General features: G+C 35.3%; 2 protein-coding genes and 1 non-coding gene across 3 annotated transcripts; all 3 read right to left on the bottom strand.

The window, feature by feature from the left end:
- Positions 1–3333: 3333 nt before the first annotated feature.
- LOC141586302 (AT-hook motif nuclear-localized protein 20-like) lies at positions 3334–4794 on the bottom strand. Its single transcript, XM_074407486.1, has one exon. The coding sequence runs from the start codon at positions 4552–4554 to the stop codon at positions 3553–3555; it is 1002 nt and encodes a 333-aa protein (XP_074263587.1). The 5' UTR covers positions 4555–4794; the 3' UTR covers positions 3334–3552.
- A 5607-nt stretch (positions 4795–10401) lies between these two features.
- On the bottom strand, positions 10402–17068 carry LOC141586301 (AP-4 complex subunit mu-like). The gene is made up of 13 exons (XM_074407485.1): positions 16893–17068; positions 15549–15643; positions 14561–14764; positions 14179–14295; positions 13934–14062; positions 13627–13753; positions 13431–13531; positions 13226–13330; positions 12328–12422; positions 11988–12075; positions 11800–11860; positions 11615–11688; positions 10402–10817 (listed from the first exon to the last, which is right to left on the bottom strand). Exons 1-13 carry the CDS (start codon positions 16948–16950, stop codon positions 10719–10721), a joined length of 1353 nt encoding a protein of 450 aa, XP_074263586.1. The 5' UTR covers positions 16951–17068; the 3' UTR covers positions 10402–10718.
- Positions 17069–22954: 5886 nt separating this feature from the next.
- LOC141589415 (small nucleolar RNA R71) lies at positions 22955–23061 on the bottom strand. Its single transcript, XR_012520354.1, has one exon. It is a non-coding gene; the product is annotated as a small nucleolar RNA R71 (small nucleolar RNA).
- Positions 23062–23514: the final 453 nt, after the last annotated feature.

Raw genomic sequence — 23514 nt, 5'->3', positions numbered from 1 at the left:
CCCATACCCGACCCATACCCATTGGGTCTGAAAAAATGAAACCCATACCCGACCCATTAGGGTCCGACCCTCAGGGTCTGGGTCGGGTCCCCGACCCACTGCCATCCCTAATTGCGACACATGAGCTAGACTGCTAAAGTAGGATACTTGCAAACTAAAGGTCCCTCACAAGGTTACTTGATCCACATCCTTTAAACGATATGGCATCTTATTATCCATAGTATGAGTGCACCTTATTACATAAGGTGACCAAAAATAAGTTACCCAAAGAGGCAAGAGCATTAATCAATTGAACTTCCTAAATTGAACCTTTAAAAAGTGATCCCACATCACCCCATCCACATAAATTCCATACACAAAAAAACAGATGCTTCTTGAAATGTGTAAACTAATTGTGTTGTATAAGGATAGGATAAGAATGGTTGATGGGGTCATCTCCATCATATATATTGGTGTCCCCTCTCCTTTTTTTTTTTTTCAAAAATATCCACTCAAACTCTTGTAATTTTATAAGAGGGCATCATGATAATTTCATTGTAAAAAAAAATCCCATTAATTTTCTACTCCCTTCTATTTCATATGTTGTTCCCTTTTCAATAAAATATTACTCACATATATTAGAAAAAGTGGAACAACATATGAAATAAGAGGTAGTATTATTTTGTTAGTTTGTTTTAGTCAGACGACACAGTTTTACATGAGACTTACTCAAAACTGTAGTCAAACTACGATGTTGGAGCAGTGGTAGAGCTAGGGAGGGACTACCAAGGCTCTGTTTGGCAAAAGTAACTGAAAAGGTAGCTGAAAACAGAAAAGCTAACTGAAACTTGAAAAGGTAACTGATAAGGTAGCTGAAAATTAAGACCTGATAAGATAGCTGATTATATAAAACAAATGTTTGGCAAACTAACTGAAAAGGTAACTGATTTTGATGAAATGACGTAAAAAGATATGATAATTATTTAATTGTATAAATTTAAGGGGTAAAAAGGGAAAATTAAATCAAATCAGTACCTGAAATCTCAAATGCTACTCTAGGTAGCATTTCATTTCAGGTAGCTTATTTAGTTAAATAAGCTACTTGTCAAACGCTTACAAAAAAATAAGGTACCTAAAATTTTGGTCAAATAAGCTACTTTGACCAAATCAGGTACCTGAAATGCCTTACCAAACAGTGCCCAAGGGTACTCGCCCCCGCTGGCGATTGGACATTTTAAACTTTTTTGTTAAACATTCCACCCTTTTTTCGAGGGTACTCAGCAGCGGCGGATTTGGGCACGTGCCCTCACGTGACGAAAAAAAAAAGAAAAAAAAAAATTGAAAATCTATGTTTACATATTTAGAGCGCCTATTTTTAGCATGATGATGCTCTTGGTCCAGTGGTAAGAGGCTTGTAAAGTTCCCCGATGGTCTCGTGTTCGAATCTCACTATGGTTAGGTTTGGCTTATTTTTTTTGTATGTTCAAAGTTAGATTTAATTAATTGAATTTCAAAATGATGCTACAAGGGTTCGAACCTGGGACGTTAGGCTAGTATATTCAATGATTGTCCAACACACCAATTGCATACTAATATTGTTTGTTAAACATATATATTTTTATATCTATAGAATTATACACTTTTAAAGTAGTTCCCATGTAAAATTTCCCACTGTCTTATAAATAAAGATTATGGTACTCTTTGGTTAATTTTTTTACTATTTTCATGACGATAATATATGAAATTGAAGGGGTCTCTCGAATTTTTTTTACACAGGACCCCCAATTCTACCACCGAAAATGGATATTCCCTCTAAAATAATGCACTTGGGCTTGTTGGTGTTTGGTTTAGCCGTTTAGGATTTGTTGATATATTTTTTCTTTACGATTATATTATTATGTATTGATGATGAAAAAATTTTAATGTATAAAAGTTGTCCGTAATTTTTTTTTTTTGGTTGTGCCTTTACCAAATCCTGCATCCGCACACCTGATGCTTCAGCCCGTTGAGTGCCTGAATTTAAATTCTGACTCTTGAAATACCGAAGATCATTGTCAAGGGAAGTAGGGAAGGGAGTGCAACTGTGGTAAGAGGTAAAGAAAGATCTGAAACAATATTTCCAATTTGAAGAAACCAAGAAAAAGAAAGAAAAAAACGAGGCAAAGTACAAAATAAGCACAGAAGAAGAAACCAAAAAAAGGTAAAGGAGAAAGACGTATGAATAAAACTCCTGCAATTAAAGTTCTGATATTTTCAACGACACATCAAATCAAAATTACCCAGAAATCTCTATCAAATTTAAAAGCACATCTCTCAAAACCAAGCCTGCCTTGCGTAAATGTAAAATTTCAAACATGACATGAATAAAGTTTCCTGTAATTCTGATACACAATACGAGAGACTACTGCCAAAGTTGAAAACACCTAGTAACTTCACTCGGACCCGCTATTCTTAGTTGTGACGAAAAGTGATTAATCCAACTTCAAACAATGAAATTGATTTTTCACCACTTCTTTTAAAAAAATTTGAAGAATATGAACACATTAACATTTCGAGAAAGTCAGTTCTCTCTGTAAGCATGAGGTATGTTTCATTCATACATAAATTGCAGTCATTTGTAAGTGACATTATGGGTTTATTTTGACAGTAGTAAAAAAACAGTTTTCATTTGATTATTTAATAAATAGCAAACAAATACGGAGTAATTGTTTTTCTCTAAAAAAAACTGCACACTCTAATTTTTCAAAATTACTTGCTTATTTGGAAGAGATTGGCCGCAGCCCTACATGCAGAAAACCCAATCAATACATGTACGTACACGAGTTAGTAAGACTCCGTATCGATACGGCCGGACCCGGTAACATTATCTCATTATCCGATTACACCCAAAGATTAGGGGTATTTTGGGTGTGCAACAGTGCACGATTCTCAAGGGAAGAAGGAGAGAGTTACGTAAGAAAGAAGCATGCGCAGAAAACACACAAGAATGATCACATTTCACTGTACACACCTGTTTCCCTTCCTTCAAAGCACTGCAACTTCTGTATACATACCGTATTTTCTACGCCTTTTCGAATTATGAAAATACACAAATTCACAACCCCACCCACAAACATCTTCTCATGCAGCTATTAATTTACAAAATCGTCAACATGTTATAGAATAAGGCCTTCTTACAACATAAATCAAACCGCCTACTATTTGTTAGTAAACCGCATTTTTACTACTAATATCAATATAAAACTGCAATACAGTCTTACGCAATAATTACTGAGTCGTAATATATCAACATGAACAAGAAATAAAGACAGACATTCAAATATCCTAACAAAATACACAGCCTCATGCCCTCAATCCATATAACTAGGGTTTTGCAAACATTAATTAATCAACTAACTAAACATAAATCCGTGATTAATTAATTAATTAATTAATTAAACTAAACACAATCTTCTAGCACACTAATCCATACTCCGTAACTACAAGTCTACAACAATCAATTAATTAAAAAACACACTAACCTAATCTCGATCAGTTGGTAAAACCGTCTTACGCAAGTATTTGTGAAAAAACTCAATAACGCGGTTGCTGCTGCTGCTGCGACGATTGCGGTCTACTACTCCCACCACCACCACCACCACCAGAAACAGCTGGGCCCCACATAACCTCATGTCCACCTCCACCACCACTATACAAACTCACCTGGGTCCCACTCCCTTCACCATCAACACCGTCACCATCACCAGCAGTAACTGTAACCCTATCACCGTCACCCTCAAGAGGCAGCCTACAATAACTAGGGTTATTAAACGACGTCGCAACAACATACACGGTCCCACAACAAACCAACGGTCCCACCACTTTTCCACCAACAATCTGCCCTTGTGGTCCCCCCAACGATATCGTAAACACACCCATACCACAATTACTTCCAAACGACACCGTTTTACTACCCTCCACCAATAAGCACGCTTGTAACGACAACACGTCAAACCTCCCATGAAACGTCACCGTTCCGCCTTGTACACCAGTACTCGGTTGCTTCAACGTCACGTTTTCCACCACCCCCGTCGCGGTTAACACGCATAGACCAATGTTACGGCGACGAGTGAACCGAGTCAGCGAGTCAACCAGGTCAGACCCGGACGGGAGTTCGAGTATGTAAGGTGACATGGAAGTACTCGGGTCGGGTTCTCGGGTAATGATAATAGCGGGTTTAGGTCTGTTCTTTGAACCGGGTGGTCTGCCACGTGGACGACGGGAATGAGATAATTCAATTGTTCCTCCGGTTCCGTCTTCGCTGCTTGTTGTTGGAGTAGGGGTAGTTTTGGGTTTTTTAGAAGGTTTGACAGGGGTAATTTCGGTAGATTGGAATTGTTGTTGTGGGTGGTGAGGGTGAGGGTGAGGGTAAGGGTGAGGAGGGAGGAAGTGAGGTGGTGGAGAGAGGAATTTAGGGTGGGATTGGAAGTTTGAGAATAAGTGAGTGGAAGAAGTGGATTGTGGTGTGGAATTAGAGATGTCACCTTGTTGTTGTTGTTCATGGTCTTCTTCTTCTTGATATTCACCTTTCATCATTATTATTTATCTAATAATATTAATTAATAATAATAAATTTGGAGCAGATTATAATATTGGGAGGATATTTTAATGGAGGTTTAATGATATTTTAATAATAGGGAGGGAAGAGATAGAGAGAGGGGGAGACGAATAGTTATATAAGGAGGGAAAAGAAGAAGGTGGGCGGAGCGTAGAAGGGAAGGGAAGAAAAGAAGAGAGGCGCCGCAGATTTAGAGAGAGAGAGAGAGAGAGAGGGAGAGGGGGATGTGTAGGGTCTAGAAGGCTGAACAAATATTGGAAGTACGATTAGGATTACGGTTTCCGTTTATGACAGGAAGACGGCTTGTGACGGATACCATTTTCTCTCACAAAATACCCATGAGAGGTGAGTGAGGAAACATATGGGGGGTGTCCCACCTTATTCCCTCTCCCTTTTTGTGAGAGGTATTCAGATTGTGACGGGATTAGCCCGTTACAAGCAAGACACTTTTACAGGAGGACACATGAACGTTTTTGAATTGGTTTGTGGATGTGGATAGTATTTTGGTTGTATTCTACTAGTGTGTGTATAGGATCATCATGGAATATTGAGGGAGGCCCATTCCTTGATTACAAAGAAGTTGGGGGTGATAATATGAATAGTTCGAGTTTGGCTCGGTCAAAACTTATCTTGGGTAAGTTTTGGTTTGAATTTTGCTTCACGAGCATAATCGGAGGAATGTCAAACTCATTTTCGGGTTGGTTCGGTTTGTTACCTACCATAAATTAAGGAATTAAAGCAGTAAGAGGATTATACATCTGATGTACTACCTCCAACTTTATAGTTTATGAGCATTCTAATAAAGTTTTTGAGTTTTATTTTAAAGTTTCTGAGTTTTACTATGAAGTTTCTGAGTTTATTTACTTAAACATTAAACTCTAAAAAATTGCAATAAAACTCAAAAACATTACTATAAGTTTAGTTAAATTTGAGTTTTGACGGAAAAAATATTAAACTCTAACTTAAAAAATTTAATATGCTCGAAAAAAATACAAATATGCTCAAAAACAAATAAAGTTTGAGTAAATAAGCTCAAAAAAAATACATATATGCTCAAAAAACAAAAAAGTTGGAGGTAGTACATCCGATGTATGTTCCTTTTTCTCGAATTAAAGTCAGTTGTATCTCACTGGCTGCTACATTAATGCAGTTTTATCTCGTTTAAAAATGCTGACACAAAAAGATGCATAAATGTCAAACGTTGAGATATTAATGATAGAGATTGTTAGGTTGTGATAATTGTAATAGCTATATTGACTTTTAAATAACGAATTAATTTCTTTCATGTTAAAAATAAATACACAAATTATTGTTTCAGACGGACACTTTTGGTCTTATTTGTCAGACGGATAAAATGTTGCCATTTTTTAAGAAAATGTAACCAATTAATTCACAAAATGTCATGATTAGAGGTGTCATTTTTTACCCTGAAAATGATGTGAATAATAATGGTAACATGTTATCAAAAAATAACATTTTATTGTAAAATGATGACATGTTATCCGTCTTATTTCAGACAAAAAACAATGGTCTTAAGAAAAACGGACCGAAATAAATAAATACGGAGTAATGTTCGGTGGACCTTTTGGTGTTGGCATTGGCCTCTGGATTCGGGCTTTCATTTTGCATAACCACATATTCTTAATTGTGATAACACAATTCCGTCACAAGCTTGTGACCTTTTACAAAGAGCGCAACAGAACAAAATAAGTGGGATGGCAGGTGGGAAAGAGACTGTGAGAGTTTACAAGCTTGTGACGGTCACAAGCAAGATTATCTGTTGTATAACTAGGTATTTGATAATTGAGTTCAATTTAAGATCTGAATCTATCTAACCCATGTTCAATCTCGAAATGCGAAATGCGGTGGTGTGTGACCTTAATTGTTAGGCTTTCGCCGCTCTTATAATCCACCGGTATAGTATGGATTAATAGTCATTCATCACTTGTGTCCACATTCTTGAAGGCATCCCTCGCTTTCAAGAGGATTCACGGCGTGTCAAGCCCGAGTAAAGTTCTTGGCTTTGAGGTGATGGAGAAAACAGTGAAAACCAAACCATTGAATGGAAAATGAAATTGCTTACGTGTGACCAACGAATTTGGGCTAAATCACAAAGAAAGTTAAATCATCAAGTTGAAGGCTGGCCCAGCTCAGATGAGATTGGCATATTAAGACTTCTATACACAATAACACAAATAGTCATAACACTATTAGCCATCACAAAATCTCATTGAAGACGGCAGGTATTCGTCACTTTGAAGTGATGGATACCATTTCCCCTCACAAATGACCCAAATAGAGAAGAGAGAAAAGCACATGGGGTGCTCCCACCTTGTCCCTCCTATTCGTTTTGTAGGTGGCATTACCCGTCACTTACTCTAACCCGTCTTCAACAAGACTAACTGGTTAGCCATATGACATCGAGGCTTTATTATCTCATAAATCAACCATCTAATCCATACCCTCCCAAGATATTTCCATTTTTGGCACCAGTAAATTTGCTCCAGATTTCTACTAGTGGGTCCCATTACGGAAGCTTGTAGACAGAGAAATCCAAAATTTCCCAAATATAGGTTGAATTATCTACTCCATCTATACGGCTATACCATACAAATGATAACATGGTAAAAAATGGGGTTTTTAAGAAAAGAGGGTAAAAGAAGAGTAAAGAGGGAAGAAAATAGGTGATATATGTAATTGTGGGTTTAATTGTAAGTTGTTAGGTGAGGTATGTAGTGACATTTTATGTAAATATCAAATGGGTATAAGGATAATTTGGTAATGTTGTGGGCCAAATAAGGAATGTTATTATTGGTGTGGTACGACCGTATTAGGTAAGTGTTAGGCCCTGTTCTTTTGGACTGAAACAAATCTGATCTGAACTGAACTGGACTTATAGGATCTAAACTGAACTGAACTTATAGGATCTGAACAGATCTGAACTGAACTGAACTTATAGGATCTTAACTGAAGGATCTTAACTGAACTGAATTTATAAGATCTGAACTTTTCTGAACTGAATTTATAGGAGCCGAACTGAACTTAATTTTATTTTATTTAACTTAACTATTATTATTATTATTATTATTATTATTATTATTATTATTATTATTATTATTATTATTATTATTATTATTATTATTATTATTATTATTATTATTATTATTATTATTATTATTATTATTATTATTATTATTATTATTATTATTATTATTATTATTATTATTATTATTATTATTATTATTATTATTATTATTATTATTATTATTATTATTATTATTATTATTATTATTATTATTATTATTATTATTATTATTATTATTATTATTATTATTATTATTATTATTATTATTATTATTATTATTATTATTATTATTATTATTATATTATTATTATTATTATTATTATTATTATTATTATTATTATTATTATTATTATTATTATTATTATTATTATTATTATTATTATTATTATTATTATTATTATTATTATTATTATTATTATTATTATTATTATTATTATTATTATTATTATTATTATTATTATTATTATTATTATTATTATTATTATTATTATTATTATTATTATTATTATTATTATTATTATTATTATTATTATTATTATTATTATTATTATTATTATTATTATTATTATTATTATTATTATTATTATTATTATTATTATTATTATTATTATTATTATTATTATTATTATTATTATTATTATTATTATTATTATTATTATTATTATTATTATTATTATTATTATTATTATTATTATTATTATTATTATTATTATTATTATTATTATTATTATTATTATTATTATTATTATTATTATTATTATTATTATTATTATTATTATTATTATTATTATTATTATTATTATTATTATTATTATTATTATTATTATTATTATTATTATTATTATTATTATTATTATTATTATTATTATTATTATTATTATTATTATTATTATTATTATTATTATTATTATTATTATTATTATTATTATTATTATTATTATTATTATTATTATTATTATTATTATTATTATTATTATTATTATTATTATTATTATTATTATTATTATTATTATTATTATTATTATTACTACTTGCCAAGAGAGAACATTGATAAAAAAAAAATATAGTCTAAAACATAAGGTAAAATAATAACATTTTTTCCGCTTTGTATTCATTGGTTTGTTCATACATTATACTACGATTACATTACGATAACAAATAAATCACATATTATATCTTTTTTTTTCTAACCATTTATTTCCTTATTATCATAATTCTCATCACTTTCATCTTCACTATCACTCTCAACAACGGATCCATTGCCTGACTAAATGTTTTTGACTATGTTGTTTCGTACCTAATACATGGCCTTATTCCACTTTTTATCAAACATGCCCAAATCTATTGTGACGCTGAAATTATTAATGAGAGGAGTGATTTTTTTTTAAAATAATAATGTATGTATCGAATAATTAATGTCAAATATTTTTGTATCGGTCTTTAAAAATAATACTCTGTATATAGCTTTTCTGAACTAAATTTATAGGATCTGAATTTTCTGAACTGAACTTATTGGATCTGAACTGAACTTAACTTAACTTATAGGATCTGAACTGAACTGAACTTATTGGATCTGAACTGAACTAACTTATAGGATCTGAAGTGAATTGAAATTAAGTGACTTTAAGTCCAAAAGAACAGGGTCTTAGTGTGTTACCATTGGTTTGGTACAGAAGGAGTAATATCCATGGTCTTGATGGTCAAATTAAAGCTAGCTTAACTGATAAAGATAGGGAAATGATGTTTTCACGAGCTTATTGTATTAAGCCAGGGAAAATTAGCCTGGATAGTGGCCCCCGCATTTGCATGTTTGAGCAAATTTTCGTGTAGTAATACAAAACACACGCGGCATTATCTTGGCTACAATAAGTTGTCATACCGACTTGTTTGAGTTACAATAAAGATGAAGAATGCGATGATATTGATCGCTTGTTTGTGGAAACTTTAGTATCTAATTACCTCATACTTCGTATTTATGCTTATTGTAATCGTAGTACAAAGAAAGTGATCACAAAATATCACGAACATACAATCTCTTCTTTTTATAGAATTTTTCATTTGGGCTTTCCTTCATGCCAATTGACAAGCAACAACGAAAACATAAATGAATGATTCGGATGCAGATGTCAGCTGACTCAACTAATTACTCATGGTAGTAATACTCATGACTTGTTTCAAAACTTTCAACGGTGATTCACCGTTGTGGCATCACCAAAAAAAAAAAAAAAAAAAAAAAAAAAAAAAAAAGACTTGGATAGAGCAACTACTAAGAGGGGGTCTAAGCTTTGTATGGAGGCAAGAATAGACTTTGATGTGCTTTAAAGACACCCCAATTGCCATTTAAAAGCATTCTGCCAAATTTGATGTTACATCGTTTACAGTAATACTTTGATAACAAGAATGGCATCAATTTATGCCAAATTTGGATCAAGGTAACTACTTTTACTACGGTAGAAGAGTAAAAGTAAAAGTTTGAAGCATTGCTCTCGTTACTTCCTCCATAAGCCTTAAAACTTTTACTTTTGATGTTACATCGTTTACAGTAATACTTTGATAACAAGAGCAATGCTTCAAGCACAAGGTCACAAGGATACAATTTAAAGATCATATTACTATATTAAACTGGGTAGTGACACGGTATCACGGCTCGTTTGAAGATTACCGCGACAACATTTTTGAGATGATAACTACTTACTACCCAATTTTAATTCATAACCGTAAACAAGACTAAAGACGGTATTCAATAACATACGTCGAGTCCGTTGACGCCTCCAACTCGATACTTCTTAGACAGATTGAGAATGCGTTGATGCTTTCCTCCAGGATAGAAAGATTCACAATCTAGTCTGAGTCCAAAACTTGTACACAAAAATACAGTAACAAATATACTTTTGGAGTCTTACAAGAAGATTTTTTTCACAAAAAAGTTGCAGTCATCGAATACGGGATGAAATTTGCCAATAAAAAAAGGCAGCAGACACGACAATGCGGGGAAGTGAGCAGCTAAAGGGAGAGGGTGTTGCATTGTTGATCATCGAACATTTAAAAGGCAGAGCTTCATAAACGAGCAACATAAGAATTCGCTTGGGTAACGTACCTTACCCAACGATATGGATTATAGGTCTTTGATTTATTTGCAATCTGCAGATACTTAACCTGCAAAAACGGCACTTCTATGTCAGATAAAGCTAACTAGGGAAGCGAAAGACGTGCAGGGTTCAAAATCTCGGCCGAGTTGTATCGTATCGGCCGAGTTGTATCGGATTTTCACTCTACCGATACGAGATATCGCCCGAGAAATCACCGAGATTCTCCGCGATCCGTCCGTGACGACCGATTAAGGACCGATTATACCGATACCGCGACTACGACCGATACCGAGATTTAAAACCATGGACATGTGTCTACCAAACAAGGGTCATGACTCATATTCGGTCAATTTTATGTGCACAAAGGCTAGAAGGAGACAGTATCATCATAATATTGTCACTTTAACTCAAGTAATGCACCTGAGGTTTCTTAACTTCACACTTTGTGATTTTTTTGCTTAATTGGTATTATATGGGTAGAGTTTTTAGTTAAATGGGTGGACCTCATATTATGTTAAAAAAAGAACGTCTCTTAAGAAACTAACTGTAATATTCCGTATGAAATAAGCTATAAAAAGACAGAGTAGCTTAATCAAGTAATATGAAGTATCAAGTCATTGCAATTCAACATCTACATTTCCACATGTGTGGTGAACAAGCAGGAAAGAACATGTAGAGACGTGGAAGCGTATATGCAGGGTCAGTCCTATGCAAGATAGCCAAAGAAAGCTTGTTGCCACTAGTTACATGACTAAAACCTACATGCACATTGTACAACAGAGAGCTGTAACAAAAGTCAGTAGTGAACTTTGACACGTTATTAGACAAGCTTTATACCAAAGCACAAACACATGGGAGACATACCTGAAGCCTGGAGGCATTGAACATAGGTATTGTAAAGTTCATTGTAACGGGTCCAGCTTCCTTAGTGAGATTCCCTGATGCATAAAATCTCATCATACTTAGCTTCGATTTCCAATTCAAGGAACCAAAACTCCCTAAAATTGTTTGTTTACAACGATGAAGTAACTTAAGAGAAGAGTTCTTACCGTGTGATTCTTGTGAAAATGTGAGTTTTGCTCTTAAAGTATGTTCAGCTCCACCTACTATCTGTTAAAACTTGTGTAATCAGCAATAGTCAAACTATAGAACACACACCTGTCCAGATATTACAGGACTCCTAAGCTGCAGCTAATAAAGTCTTTAGATACTTGAGGGAGTTCAGGAAACACATCACCTTCTTTAAACTCCATTCAAGTCTCTTGTTAGCTTCCTTGAAATCAGTTGTCTGTCCAACAGCACCCGGTTCCAACTCGAAGCTAACTCTAGGAAATTATCAAACGGGCAAGAATTGAGGAATATCCAAAAAAAAAAGACACAATAAACACATCCCAAAGTGTAAGGAGCCACAAATTATTCCTAACCTGTCAGTTATCAGTTGTCACAGTTTATTTCAGAGCAGTATAGTATTGCAATTTGCAAGTATACTAACTAAACTTATGAAACTACAGGATAACATATAAATGAAGATGCGCATGAATCCAGCATTATCCACCTTCAACATATCAATGTGTTACCTTGAAGTGTAAGTTGGCAATGGCATTTGAACAACAATAGTGTTGGCAGTAACACTTGCTGCAAATTCAGCACGTATTTTGAGGATCACTTCAGCCTACATAGCAAGAAAGACACAACTCGCATGAAAAAAAAAAAAAAGTAAATTAAATTAATAACATCATTCTTTTAAAAAGAGCTATGACCGATGCTTACAAGCACAAGTGATAATTCAGACGAGAAATAAAGCCAATGCTTTAAAGGTCAGAAACTCAGAAGAGATTGAGTGAAAGCTATATAGACTGCAAATATCAGCTCAGCCAAAAATTAAAGGCAAAATAAAACGTAATCTTAACGTGTATGAAGGCCACTAAGTAGTCAAACATTGAACGTTATTTGTTATGCCTGTTAGACACTACCAATTAGACATCAAGACAAGAAGATAACTTCAAAATTATCCTACCAAATGATAACAAAAGGATTACTATAATTCAGACAAATATTTCATCTTAGGAACGTATTAGTTGCCTTTGCTCATAATCTGATAAAGAAATTAAAAAAAAAAAAAAAAAAAAAAAAAAATTGAGCAAACATTTTTAAAAAATCTCACACTATCAGATTCACCTCCCAGATATGAAAGAACACTGCAACTAATATGTCAGTATTCACTTTTCAAGATATTTATCAATAACTTGAACAGGAATTTGTAAAACACTTCCATCAATACGCCTAGCAGCACTAACTTCCACTGTTTAAACTACAAACCTGGTTGACTTGCTGGCGAGCTAGTCCACCAATCTATTCATACAAGGGCACTCCAACTTAAATAGGAATTTGTACTAAACAATACTATCATAACATAGAGTAAGAATAAAACAATTGTCTCAAGGAACCAAGCCATATTATATTATCATAGATCACCTTAAGTGCTCCAGCTTCTTCAATTAGAGCAGTAATGCGAAAAGGAGATTTGAACTCCTGTGTCATGCGATAGTTCATGACTGGGAACTCCCCATCTGGAGGTACCTACACATTCAAGAGAGAAGCGAAGGCATCCTGGTTAAGTGGGATACAAAAACACCACAAACTCTGACAAATGGCATAGCTATTATCCAAATGCACTAACCAAGCTTAAAGTTCGGTCTATATCAAAGTTATCAAGGTTCACAGATTCATGAAAATTACAATCATCAAGTATCACCACACCAGATCCAGAGCTACTATAGCCTGAAAGAAAGTTAAAGGAGGTATCAACCTGCTGTTAGAGAAAACAGTAACAACAAAGAACCAGGCTATTAAAAATAAAACTACTAACAAATTACCAAATCCGGAACTTCTGTCTCTTCCAATGGTCACATCCTCATTCAGAGCTAATTTTATTTCTGGATTACCAGTAAGGTAACTCTTCATCTGAATTGTTCCATCAATTTCTGATGTTAAAATATATCCCTGTGAAGCACAAGTTGCAGAGGCTAAATCAACACTAAGCACTGACATAAAATAGGATAAAAGATGACTTAAAGACTTAAAGGCATACACACACACAATGACACAAGGAAATACCAATGTTCAGCAAACCAGATAAAATAATGTTGAATACAAATCATATTCTGAGAAATATGATCTTACACTGGAACTGAAGGTGACACTTATCTTCTCAATAATATCAACAAAGATCTCCTCTCTTTTTCTACCTCCAGGCTCATTAACCACTACAGACTTCGTTACCGCAGTTCCTGGCATTCTTTTGTTTCCTTGCTGCATGCACCAACATGATATCAACCAAAAGCAGGAAGTATGCAATTGACGAGCAACTAAGAGAAAGATGGTGCCGTAACAAAAAGAGAGAGAGGAAGATGTGGTTCATTCCCTACCATGAACATAGCAGCAGTGCCCAGGGTAGGCATACGTGCAGCATCAACCACAATTGGCTCATTATATACATATGACTTCAACACCTCTGTAGAAGTTGCTTGCGTATAACCAAAATCCTACATAGTGAGGAAAAGGCAAGTGAAATAACAGAGCCCATCATACTTGGGAAGACTTATCCTATATCTGCGGTTCCAAACAACAGTAGAGTGGCTACTTATACACAATCAATTGGATAATGCATAGTCTGCATACACACTGAGATGACACAAGAACAAAATAAGTACGGAGTATTATTTTGGTGTCTTCAGCGGTTGTTTGCATGGGTGAATAGTAGAATAATGTAAAAGTGAAGCATGAATTTTTTAGATAACAAAAACTCACTATCATTTCATCAAGTAACTCATAAACAAGCACAAAGTTCCGTCTTAGAGACTCTTCACTCAGAATTCCAAGATAATCCTTTATTACACGAGATATCCGCTGGAGGAGCTCCAGTATCAGTGACGGTGATACATTTGCTCTTGTGGTTGCAACAAAAAATAGCCCAACAATCTTCAAATGAAAGTAGTTCACTCCATCTACATTCTGTTGATAAAAAAACCCAGTATAAGAGTCAAACTTATATAGGAATAGTACATTAAAAGGTAACTAAATGTAATGTTTGCCAAATTTTTTGAAACATCACAAAAGCAATCACATAGAAACAAAGGTCAACCAAGTCTTTTTAATAGCTGAGTAACTAAGAAGCAGACAGTGAATGAGAGCCACGTAAATATTAAAGCGTCATGACAAATTAAAATAAACTCAGCCTATGAAATGGCATGTTGCAGGTTGAAAACACACATTTATTTCACAACAGAAGCAGCTCAAAGCCCCTAGCAGCCCTGAAAAGTATAGATATGTATATAGCTTTATAGTTATATACAGCAAAAATACTTCACAAATCGCTGATAACCTATGCATGTTGATCCTCAAGCAAACTCTTCAGAGGTCAGAAAGAAGAATGAATGATGGAATTTACCTACCCAAGGACAATAACATCGTATTCTATACTACACAAACACCGGATTTAATTGGTCATTGGTCGACTGTCATGAGTCTCATACATTGATACGAACATACTCACACAGTTCGATAAATGGATGATTTTTAGTTGAGATACAAAAACAAATGCCTTAAATTCAGATGAATGGCACTAGGAAAAAAACTACATGACAATTGACATCCTCTTTCTTATACCAATTATATCATGTACTAATGTAGTTCTCTTACGAAAAAGTATATACGGTTCAATAAATGAATATGATCTTGATGATTAATGACGTGCAAAAGGAGTAGGAAAAAAAAAACGGAGCAAAAGAATACCTACAAAGACAGGAGGTGCCTCCTCTTCTCCGTCCTGCTTCCAGAACTTCACCTTACGGAAAAATACCTCCGTAGTCCCCTTTGGGACATCTCCTCGATCTGTGTCAGCAAAAGAGCAGAACATTAATGTCTGTTTGTAAAAAAACAAACAAGTATCTCGAAAGCCATCGCTACACAGGAAAACTACTACGCAAACTCAGTCCAAATCAAATTTTATGCAGAAGTACATACAAAAAATTAGCAAAGAAGTTTACTCATGGTTCCCTATACATTTCAAATTGTACAGAACATCAAACAATCCTGCTCATACTCTTCACACATAGGCGGATCCATAGGTTGGAATACAGGATCCCTGGAGACCATAAACAATATTTTCTGGTTTATTTAGCTCATTTTCTGTGTCGTAGAAAAAGAAAATTATTCCTATACATCGACATGCAAATTGTTAAAACGACACCATAAACGTATTTTCCTGTATCCATCAGTGTCTACAACATGACAAACTAATTCACTACATAAATTATATGGAAGGAAAGACAATGCTCGAACAAAAGTTATACTCCCTCTGTCCCGGTCATTTGTTGTCCTTGTCTATATTGGGGTGTCTGATTGAGTTGTTCAGTTGTTGTCCTTTCTATTTTAAGAATAAACTTGATGAACAATTTAATCATTCACACTCAATTTGTTCCACTTGTCATTTGTTAATTGGTCCCTTCCTCCCTCCTTGGTCTTTGTGCCAAAACCAAAGGACAACAATTGACCGGGACGGAGGGAGTAATTCGTGTTTTATATAACATTGACAGACAAAATTGTACGAGGACGCCGTAAACATATTTTTCTGTAAACACCACTATATCCACAGCACTACTCATAAAACCACTGCATAATAGACGGAACGAAAGACAATTCACGGCGAAAAACGAATCACTAACTACTAATCAACCTAGAGCTAATTTCCACAAGTCAGTATAATTTCACTATCAAATGATCAACAGATCATCAATATTACGACGAACAACTAATTGACTTAAAGCTAATTTCCACAATCAATAAGCATATTTTCATAATCAATGAACAGTGTAACATATAACATAAACACGCATAATTTCATAATCAATAAACATATTTTCATAATCAAATGATCAGTGAATCATATAACACAAACAAGCATAAATCAAATTTCATCGACACAAATCGATAACAGCAGCAATCAAAGTAACTAAAATTCATACTTCAAAAAGCGTATTAATCGAATTCAATATGAAAATCGAAGATAGAATCAAATAATTCATAGATAATTGAAATGCGGAAGAATGTGACATAGATGACGAAAGAGATAGAGAATTACAGTCGCGAAAGACGATATTATCGCCTCTTTGAGAAAGAACGAAGAATTGAGATATCATTTTCGAGAGAAAACGCCGAACTTTCTCTCTCTAGACGAACACCAAACTGTTTAGCGCTTACGGGTTTCCCTGTCAACGACTTCTCCGATGTTGACCACCTCATTTCGTCAACGGCCTCATAATTTTGACAAATCGTAGGAGGTGTTTAAGAAAGACCAAATAAACCCGGTAAACGGGTTAATTGGGCCGGGTTCGGATTGATTCAAGTCATTTTTGGACTGCCGTGAATTTGAGTCGGGTTTGAGTCAACTATTTTAAAGGTATTCAAGGATGATGGACTGTGCAACAATAAAAATTTGAGTCATGTTATATTTGATCGGGTCAAAATCGTCTTTATTTTGTACGGGTCAAATTCAGGTCCTCAAATTTTGGTGTCGGGTCAAGTTATTCGTGTCAGGAGTTTTATCAGGTCTATCATAAGATAAAAGCAGAATACATGAAGGAAAGACAATAAACTTGTTTTAAATGTTCACTAGAATGATATTTGACCCGTTTAAATATTCAGACGAATACCTCTATTTTAAAAACAATAGCAATAAGAACATTTTGTGGTGTTTCATATACATAAAAAAGAGAAGAAAAGAGAGGACAACCAATTAATAAAGTATGAAATTTTTATCATTGAGGCACTACAAAAAGAATTAAAACAGGCGACCGATTTTGGCGACTGAAATCAGTCGCTAAAACCAATTTGGCGACTGAAATCAGTCGCCAAACGTCAGTCGCGGACCTTAGTTGCCTTTTCTAACTTTGGCGACTAAAGTCGGTCGCCAAATTTGGCGACTGAAAAATCAGTCGCCAAATAACAAAAATGGCGTGAAAAATAGTCGCCAAATTATGACGATTTTAGGTAGTCGCCAATTTGGCGATCAATTCGATCGCTAAATTTGGTATTAGTCGCCAAATTTGGGTGACGTAGCCACTTTCATTTGAAAAACTTTGGCGATGATTAAGAGCTTTGGCGGCGAAATTGATCGCCATTTTGGCGACTACATTAAATCGATCGCCAATTTGGCGATCAAAATTCATCGCCAAAGCCCTTTCGATCGCCAAAGTTCTTTGTATGTTTTTTGTGGTTTTTTCGTTTTCAATGCTAGTCAACCTGCATATAACGCCATGTGAAATCCAATTGTAATAATTTGGCTTAAACCCGTTTATAATGAGATGTTCTTCTACTACAATGTCAAGTTGGTATTTCAGGTTTTTGCATTTGGCACAAGGACACCTAAGTTTTTTGTCTACCAAGTCATATTCATCTTGTTGTTTAGCAAATTCAATAAACTCGCTAACACCCTTTATAAATCTAGCGGTAGGACGTCTTTTCTTATTGGAATGTTCTAATCTTCCTTCATACATCCATGAACGTTCCAATCTCTTCATTTTAATCTAAAGAAGACCCCACAATAATTTAAACATTTTTAAAAAATAACAATAATATTACATACAAAATTTAAACATTATACTCCACATTATACAATAAACATATGAAAACAATATATAAATATTGTCAATAAGTAATCCATCTTCGAATGGGGTCCTTATCACTCCAACCTAAACCCGTCAATGTACGTTTCAAGTCACTAGCAAACACACTTGTAATTTATTAATGAGGAAAAAATTAAGCGAAATTCCCTTGATTCTCCAAATACACATCTATGTAGAATAACTAATTACTCCACATATACATGTATTCGGAGAACATTAAAGGGATCGCCACCAAACTCATTCCTCATTAATAAATCACAAGTACGTGTTTACTACCTAAATGACTTGAAACGTGCAAAAGACAAATCCCAAAATGGGGACTATTCAAGAATTACTCCTAATGAGTAATTCTTGAACGGGTACTAAGTCAACATCAAATCAAACAACAACACAATCAAGTACTAAATTAATTAAGTCAATCAAGAGCACAATTCAACCACATAATAAAGGTTTCAATCCTAAAGTCCGTAGCATAATTTGAACTAAAATTAGTAAATTTAAAAGGTAACTGGTAAGAGGAGGTTACCTAATCAAGTAAAAGCAAAAATGAAAAGAAAACAAGAAGCAACAGCTACTCACAGACGGTGGTGCCTAGCGGTATGTGACAACCCTGAAAAGAGAAGAAAAAACAAAAAAAACAAGGTTATTCAACCTCAATTCATCAATAACAAGAATTATCAAACTAAATTTATCAAAATCAAGTCCTAAAGAAGGTTCCACTTAGCTAATAGCTAATTTCTCTTAATCCAAAAGACGGTTCCACTTAGCTAATTCCATTAATGCAAAAGACGATTTCACTTAGCTTAATATTAATAATAATACGACGATTTCACTTAACTTAGTAATAATAATAATATTATTATTAATTAAGACGGTTCCACTTAGCTTAATACTAATGATAATGAGACGGTTTCACTTAGCTACCACCACCAAACACCACCCCACGATCCACCCCAACCACGGCCGGCCACCGGCCGACCACCACCCACCGAACCACCCCCACCCATAACCCTAAACCAAGACAAAAACCCCTTTAATCATTCCCTTTTAATTCAAACACAAATTAAACTAAATTTAACTACAAATTAAACTAAATCTAACTACAAATTAATCAAACATACTAACTACAAATAAATCTAACCAACTAACCACAAATTAATCAAACTAACTACAAATTAATCTAACAAATTAAACTAATTAAACTGAAATTAAACAAAAACAACTAACCTAATTAAAGAGGGTGGATGTGGCGGTGGAAATGGCGGTGGAAGGGTGGTTGTGTGGTGTTGTTGGTTGGTTGTGTCGTCGTCGCCGCTGTTTCGCTCTCCCGACTTTTTTTTTTGTTTCGTAAAGAGTAAAGTATGAGAGAGGGTGGTTTCTATTAAAAATTTTGGCGACTAAAATTCAGTCGCCAAATTTGGCGACTACACATATATCAGTCGCCCAATTTAAACACTCGGTCGCCAAATTTATTCCCTTTTTAAAAATGACAGCCTGGTTTCTACTAAAAAAATTGGCGACTGAAATTCATTTTGGCGACTGAATTTCAGTCGCCAAATTGGCGACTACACATAAATCAGTCGCCAAATTTAAAATCTCGGTCGCCAAGTTTGATTCCCTTTTTAAAAAAGACAGTCGCCAAATTGGCGACTGATTTCAGTCGCCAATTTGAAAATCAGTCACCAATTTGGCGACTAAATATATCACTCGCCAAATTTCGGTCGCCTGTTTTAGTTTTTCTTGTAGTGAGGATAAATAAGAAGTATCATAACTATGAGTCCATTTTTGAAATAATGGTCAAAAATAAAATATTTGTCGTTTTGGGTCGGTTTTGAAAATATTTGTTAAAATGGTGTCCACGTAGGCTCGGGATTTCTAGACCTGAAACACGCCACTACTAATGGCGTGTTTTGTGAAGGAAACACGCCATTAGTAGTGGCGTGTCTTTACAACAATTTTTTTTCCTTAACTGACTGAACTTTAAAAAAAAAAAAAAAAAATTACATAAGACACGCCATTAGGGGTGGCGTGTTTCCCCTCCGAAACCAGCCATTCCCAATGGCGTGTTTGTTTTAGTCCATTTTTTATTGAAGTTTCTTTCCGTACTCATTATGAACACGCCATTGGTAGTGGCGTGTTTTAGGTCCAGAAATCCCGAGCCTATGTGGACACTGATGAGTCCCCATTTTGTGTCTATTTCACCTTTCTTTTCTTTGCATATTTCCCGATCACATGCGGGTTTTGACCCTTTTTAGCCCCATTTTTGTAGCTTTAGCCCGTACTATGAGATTTGTATGCCTCACTGCAGATTTTTGCATAAGGAAGAGGGCTAAGGGAGCTAGATATTGGACCTTCAAGAGATGCTTAGAAGAGAAGAGTGAAGTGAAGAGAAGAAGAGTGAATCGAAGAGAGGAAGGACTCCCGGCCGGTCGGCCGGCAGCCGGTCCACCGGCTGAGAGCCCTACTATGCTTAAGTGGACTATTGAAGACCTGAAGAAGGAGTCCCAGCCGGCTAGGCGGCAGCCGGTCAGCCGGCTGAAGACCCCCCCTGGAGCCGGTCAACAGCCGGCGGCCGGCCCACCGGCTTGCCATACCTGATGATTTAATTGGAACTCAAAAGTTCCAGAGGGTTTTGTGCCGGTCAAATGACCGGCGGCCGGTCCACCGGCTCAGACTCCCTTCTCCGCATTTTGAACTCTTTTGTAATTTTCGACCTAAACAATTGTAAGCTATAAATACCCCCTCCTTAATTCATTTCGACACACAACCCTAGATCTGAGAAACATTCCATATTTATTGTAATACCTCCTTAATCAAGTTCTAATCTTTCAATAATTATTATTAATATTTAGCAAGAATTAGTTAGTTCTAGTAATAGTCAATTGTTTACACTTGTTTGTTGAAGTTTGTATTGGGGATTTTGAAGGGTTTTCCTTCTTATTAATCAATCAAGCATTCATCTTTCCTTTTGTTGGTATAATTCCTCTCCTTTCTTTTACTTGTTTATCATTTGTTTACATTTTCCTTGTCTTTTGATATTGCTATAACATTCATCATGTCTCCTCCTTGTGTTGTTTGCTTTTCTTCTCTATTTAGCATAATTTCCCTTAACATGAGTGAGTAGATTCCTTCTAGGGTTTAGGGTGATTCTTTATGGAATTTATGGGCATGATTCTTTGAATATTTTGGTCTTTGGTGAAATTGTTTATCTTTCCTATTCATGCACTCAAGGTGTTTGTTGATTTGCTCAAGTGAAAGCTTTTGCCTTTCTTTCATTATTGCTTAATTCTCCCTTGGAATGAAAGTTTTTGGGGGTCTTGATGTATGTCTAGGAGGGGTGTGATACTTAATGAAAATTAGTAGCCACCTTTAAGATAGCCAAGACATTGGTTCTTCATCTTAGGTTAATCTCTCACCATTGACCCTTTTTGATCTTCATGTTTACCCCTAAATCATATTGATGACCCCGAAAGCCCTAGCTTTTAATTAACCGTATTCATTATCATCAACTTGTTTGTCCTTTGCTCTAGTGATTATAACCAAAACCCTTTCTTTTAATTTTGATTAAACTTGACTCTTAATCGAACTTTGTAGCAACCCCCGCCGTCCTTGAGTTCGACCCCGACTAAATACTACGCTTTTTCGGGTTTTACAAATAGTTTTGGTGTAGGAAGTAGACGACAAATTTCCTACTATCAAATGGCGCCGTTGCCGGGGATGGCGTTAGGTTATGCTTAGTTTTATTTAGAGTCTTTGCTTTAATCTTGTCTCAATTATTAGTTTGCTTTAGTAGTTGATTGTTGTTTGTAGAGTGTGTGTGATTTTTGCCTTTCCTTAGTGTGTAAAAACACTAGGAGACTTACGATTTGTTAAGTGTATGCCTAGAAGGAATCACCAAGCTCTTCTATTCAACTCCGACCCCGAAAGGCTTTTTAGAACCTTGAGGACTAGGACTCTTGAAAGAGTAAGGAACAATTCCACCCATGCAAACATTGATCGACCAAACTCACACATCCCACAAAATTTTGATACAACAACTACGATTCAACCAAATACCACAATTGAGACTTTAGTAGAGAACCCCTTTCATAACTTCCTTAATTACAATAGTCCACCTCAAACACCACCACATCAAGAACCAAACCACCCACCACAAATGGCTCTTAGAGATCACAACCGGCCTAACCATAATGATTCATGTAATCCCATCAATTTTGGCACCTTGGCCCCAAACAACTTTGAAATGCATCCCGCCCAAGTCGGGTTAGTTGAGAAGGACTTGTTTGGAGGTCATATTGAGGAGGATGCCCATGCTCATCTCCGGAAGTTTAAGAGGAAAGTTTCAATGATGAAGAAGAATGGGGTGTCCGAAGACACCTTGAGAATGATGTTGTTTCCGTTTTCATTGACGGGCAAAGCGGACCGGTGGTTGAACATTCACCCACCGGATACTTTCACTACTTGGGATGACTTAGCCCAAGCATTTATGGCCAAGTACTACCCTTCCTCAAAGACCGCGATGCTCCGCAACGAGATCCATACGTTCCAACAAGAGGATGGGGAGTCCTTAGGTGAGGCTTGGGACCGTTATCAAGATTTGATAGCAAGTTGCCCCCACCATGGAATACCGGAATGGTACATTACTCAAACATTCTTCCAAACTTTACTACCAAGAACTAAGGAGATGGTAAATGCCTCCGCGGGGGGAGGTTTTGACCACTTGAATGATGAAGAGGGCACGGCATTGATCAAAAAAATGGTAGACTCGGAGGCAAACTATGGTTCTAGAGGGAACATGCTACGAAGGAACGGGAAATTTCCTAAGGAAAATGCCTCCAACTCCGAGACAAATGCCAAGCTCGACTTGCTCACAAAGCAATTTGAGAAGTTTTCAAAGAATCAAGTGAACCAAGCCGCGACCTCATATGGGCCGCCCATGGAAGAAGTTGCTTAAGTCGCGAGTTGTGAACTTTGCGGAGGAAGTGGTCATACATATGACTTGTGTGGCAACAATTACAATGGTGCCTATGAAGAGAATGCTCAAGAGGTGAATGCTTTTCAAAGTTACAACAACAATCC

The sequence above is a fragment of the Silene latifolia genome, chromosome 6 (genome assembly GCF_048544455.1).
Source record: "Silene latifolia isolate original U9 population chromosome 6, ASM4854445v1, whole genome shotgun sequence".
Classification (NCBI taxonomy): domain Eukaryota; kingdom Viridiplantae; phylum Streptophyta; class Magnoliopsida; order Caryophyllales; family Caryophyllaceae; genus Silene; species Silene latifolia.
Note: the sequence above shows the minus strand (reverse complement) of the source record. Positions and strands in the feature narration are given on the sequence as shown.

Coding starts and splice junctions, on each gene's coding strand:
- LOC141586302 (XM_074407486.1), bottom strand. CDS start 4,554: ATGATGAAAGGTGAATATCAAGAAGAAGAAGACCATGAACAACAACAA.
- LOC141586301 (XM_074407485.1), bottom strand. CDS start 16,950: ATGATATCTCAATTCTTCGTTCTTTCTCAAAGAGGCGATAATATCGTC. Junction 14,296..14,560: donor AGTTACTTGATGAAATGATA/GTGAGTTTTTGT, acceptor CTCACTATGTAG/GATTTTGGTTATACGCAAGC. Junction 11,689..11,799: donor ATTTTCACAAGAATCACACG/GTAAGAACTCTT, acceptor TTTATGCATCAG/GGAATCTCACTAAGGAAGCT.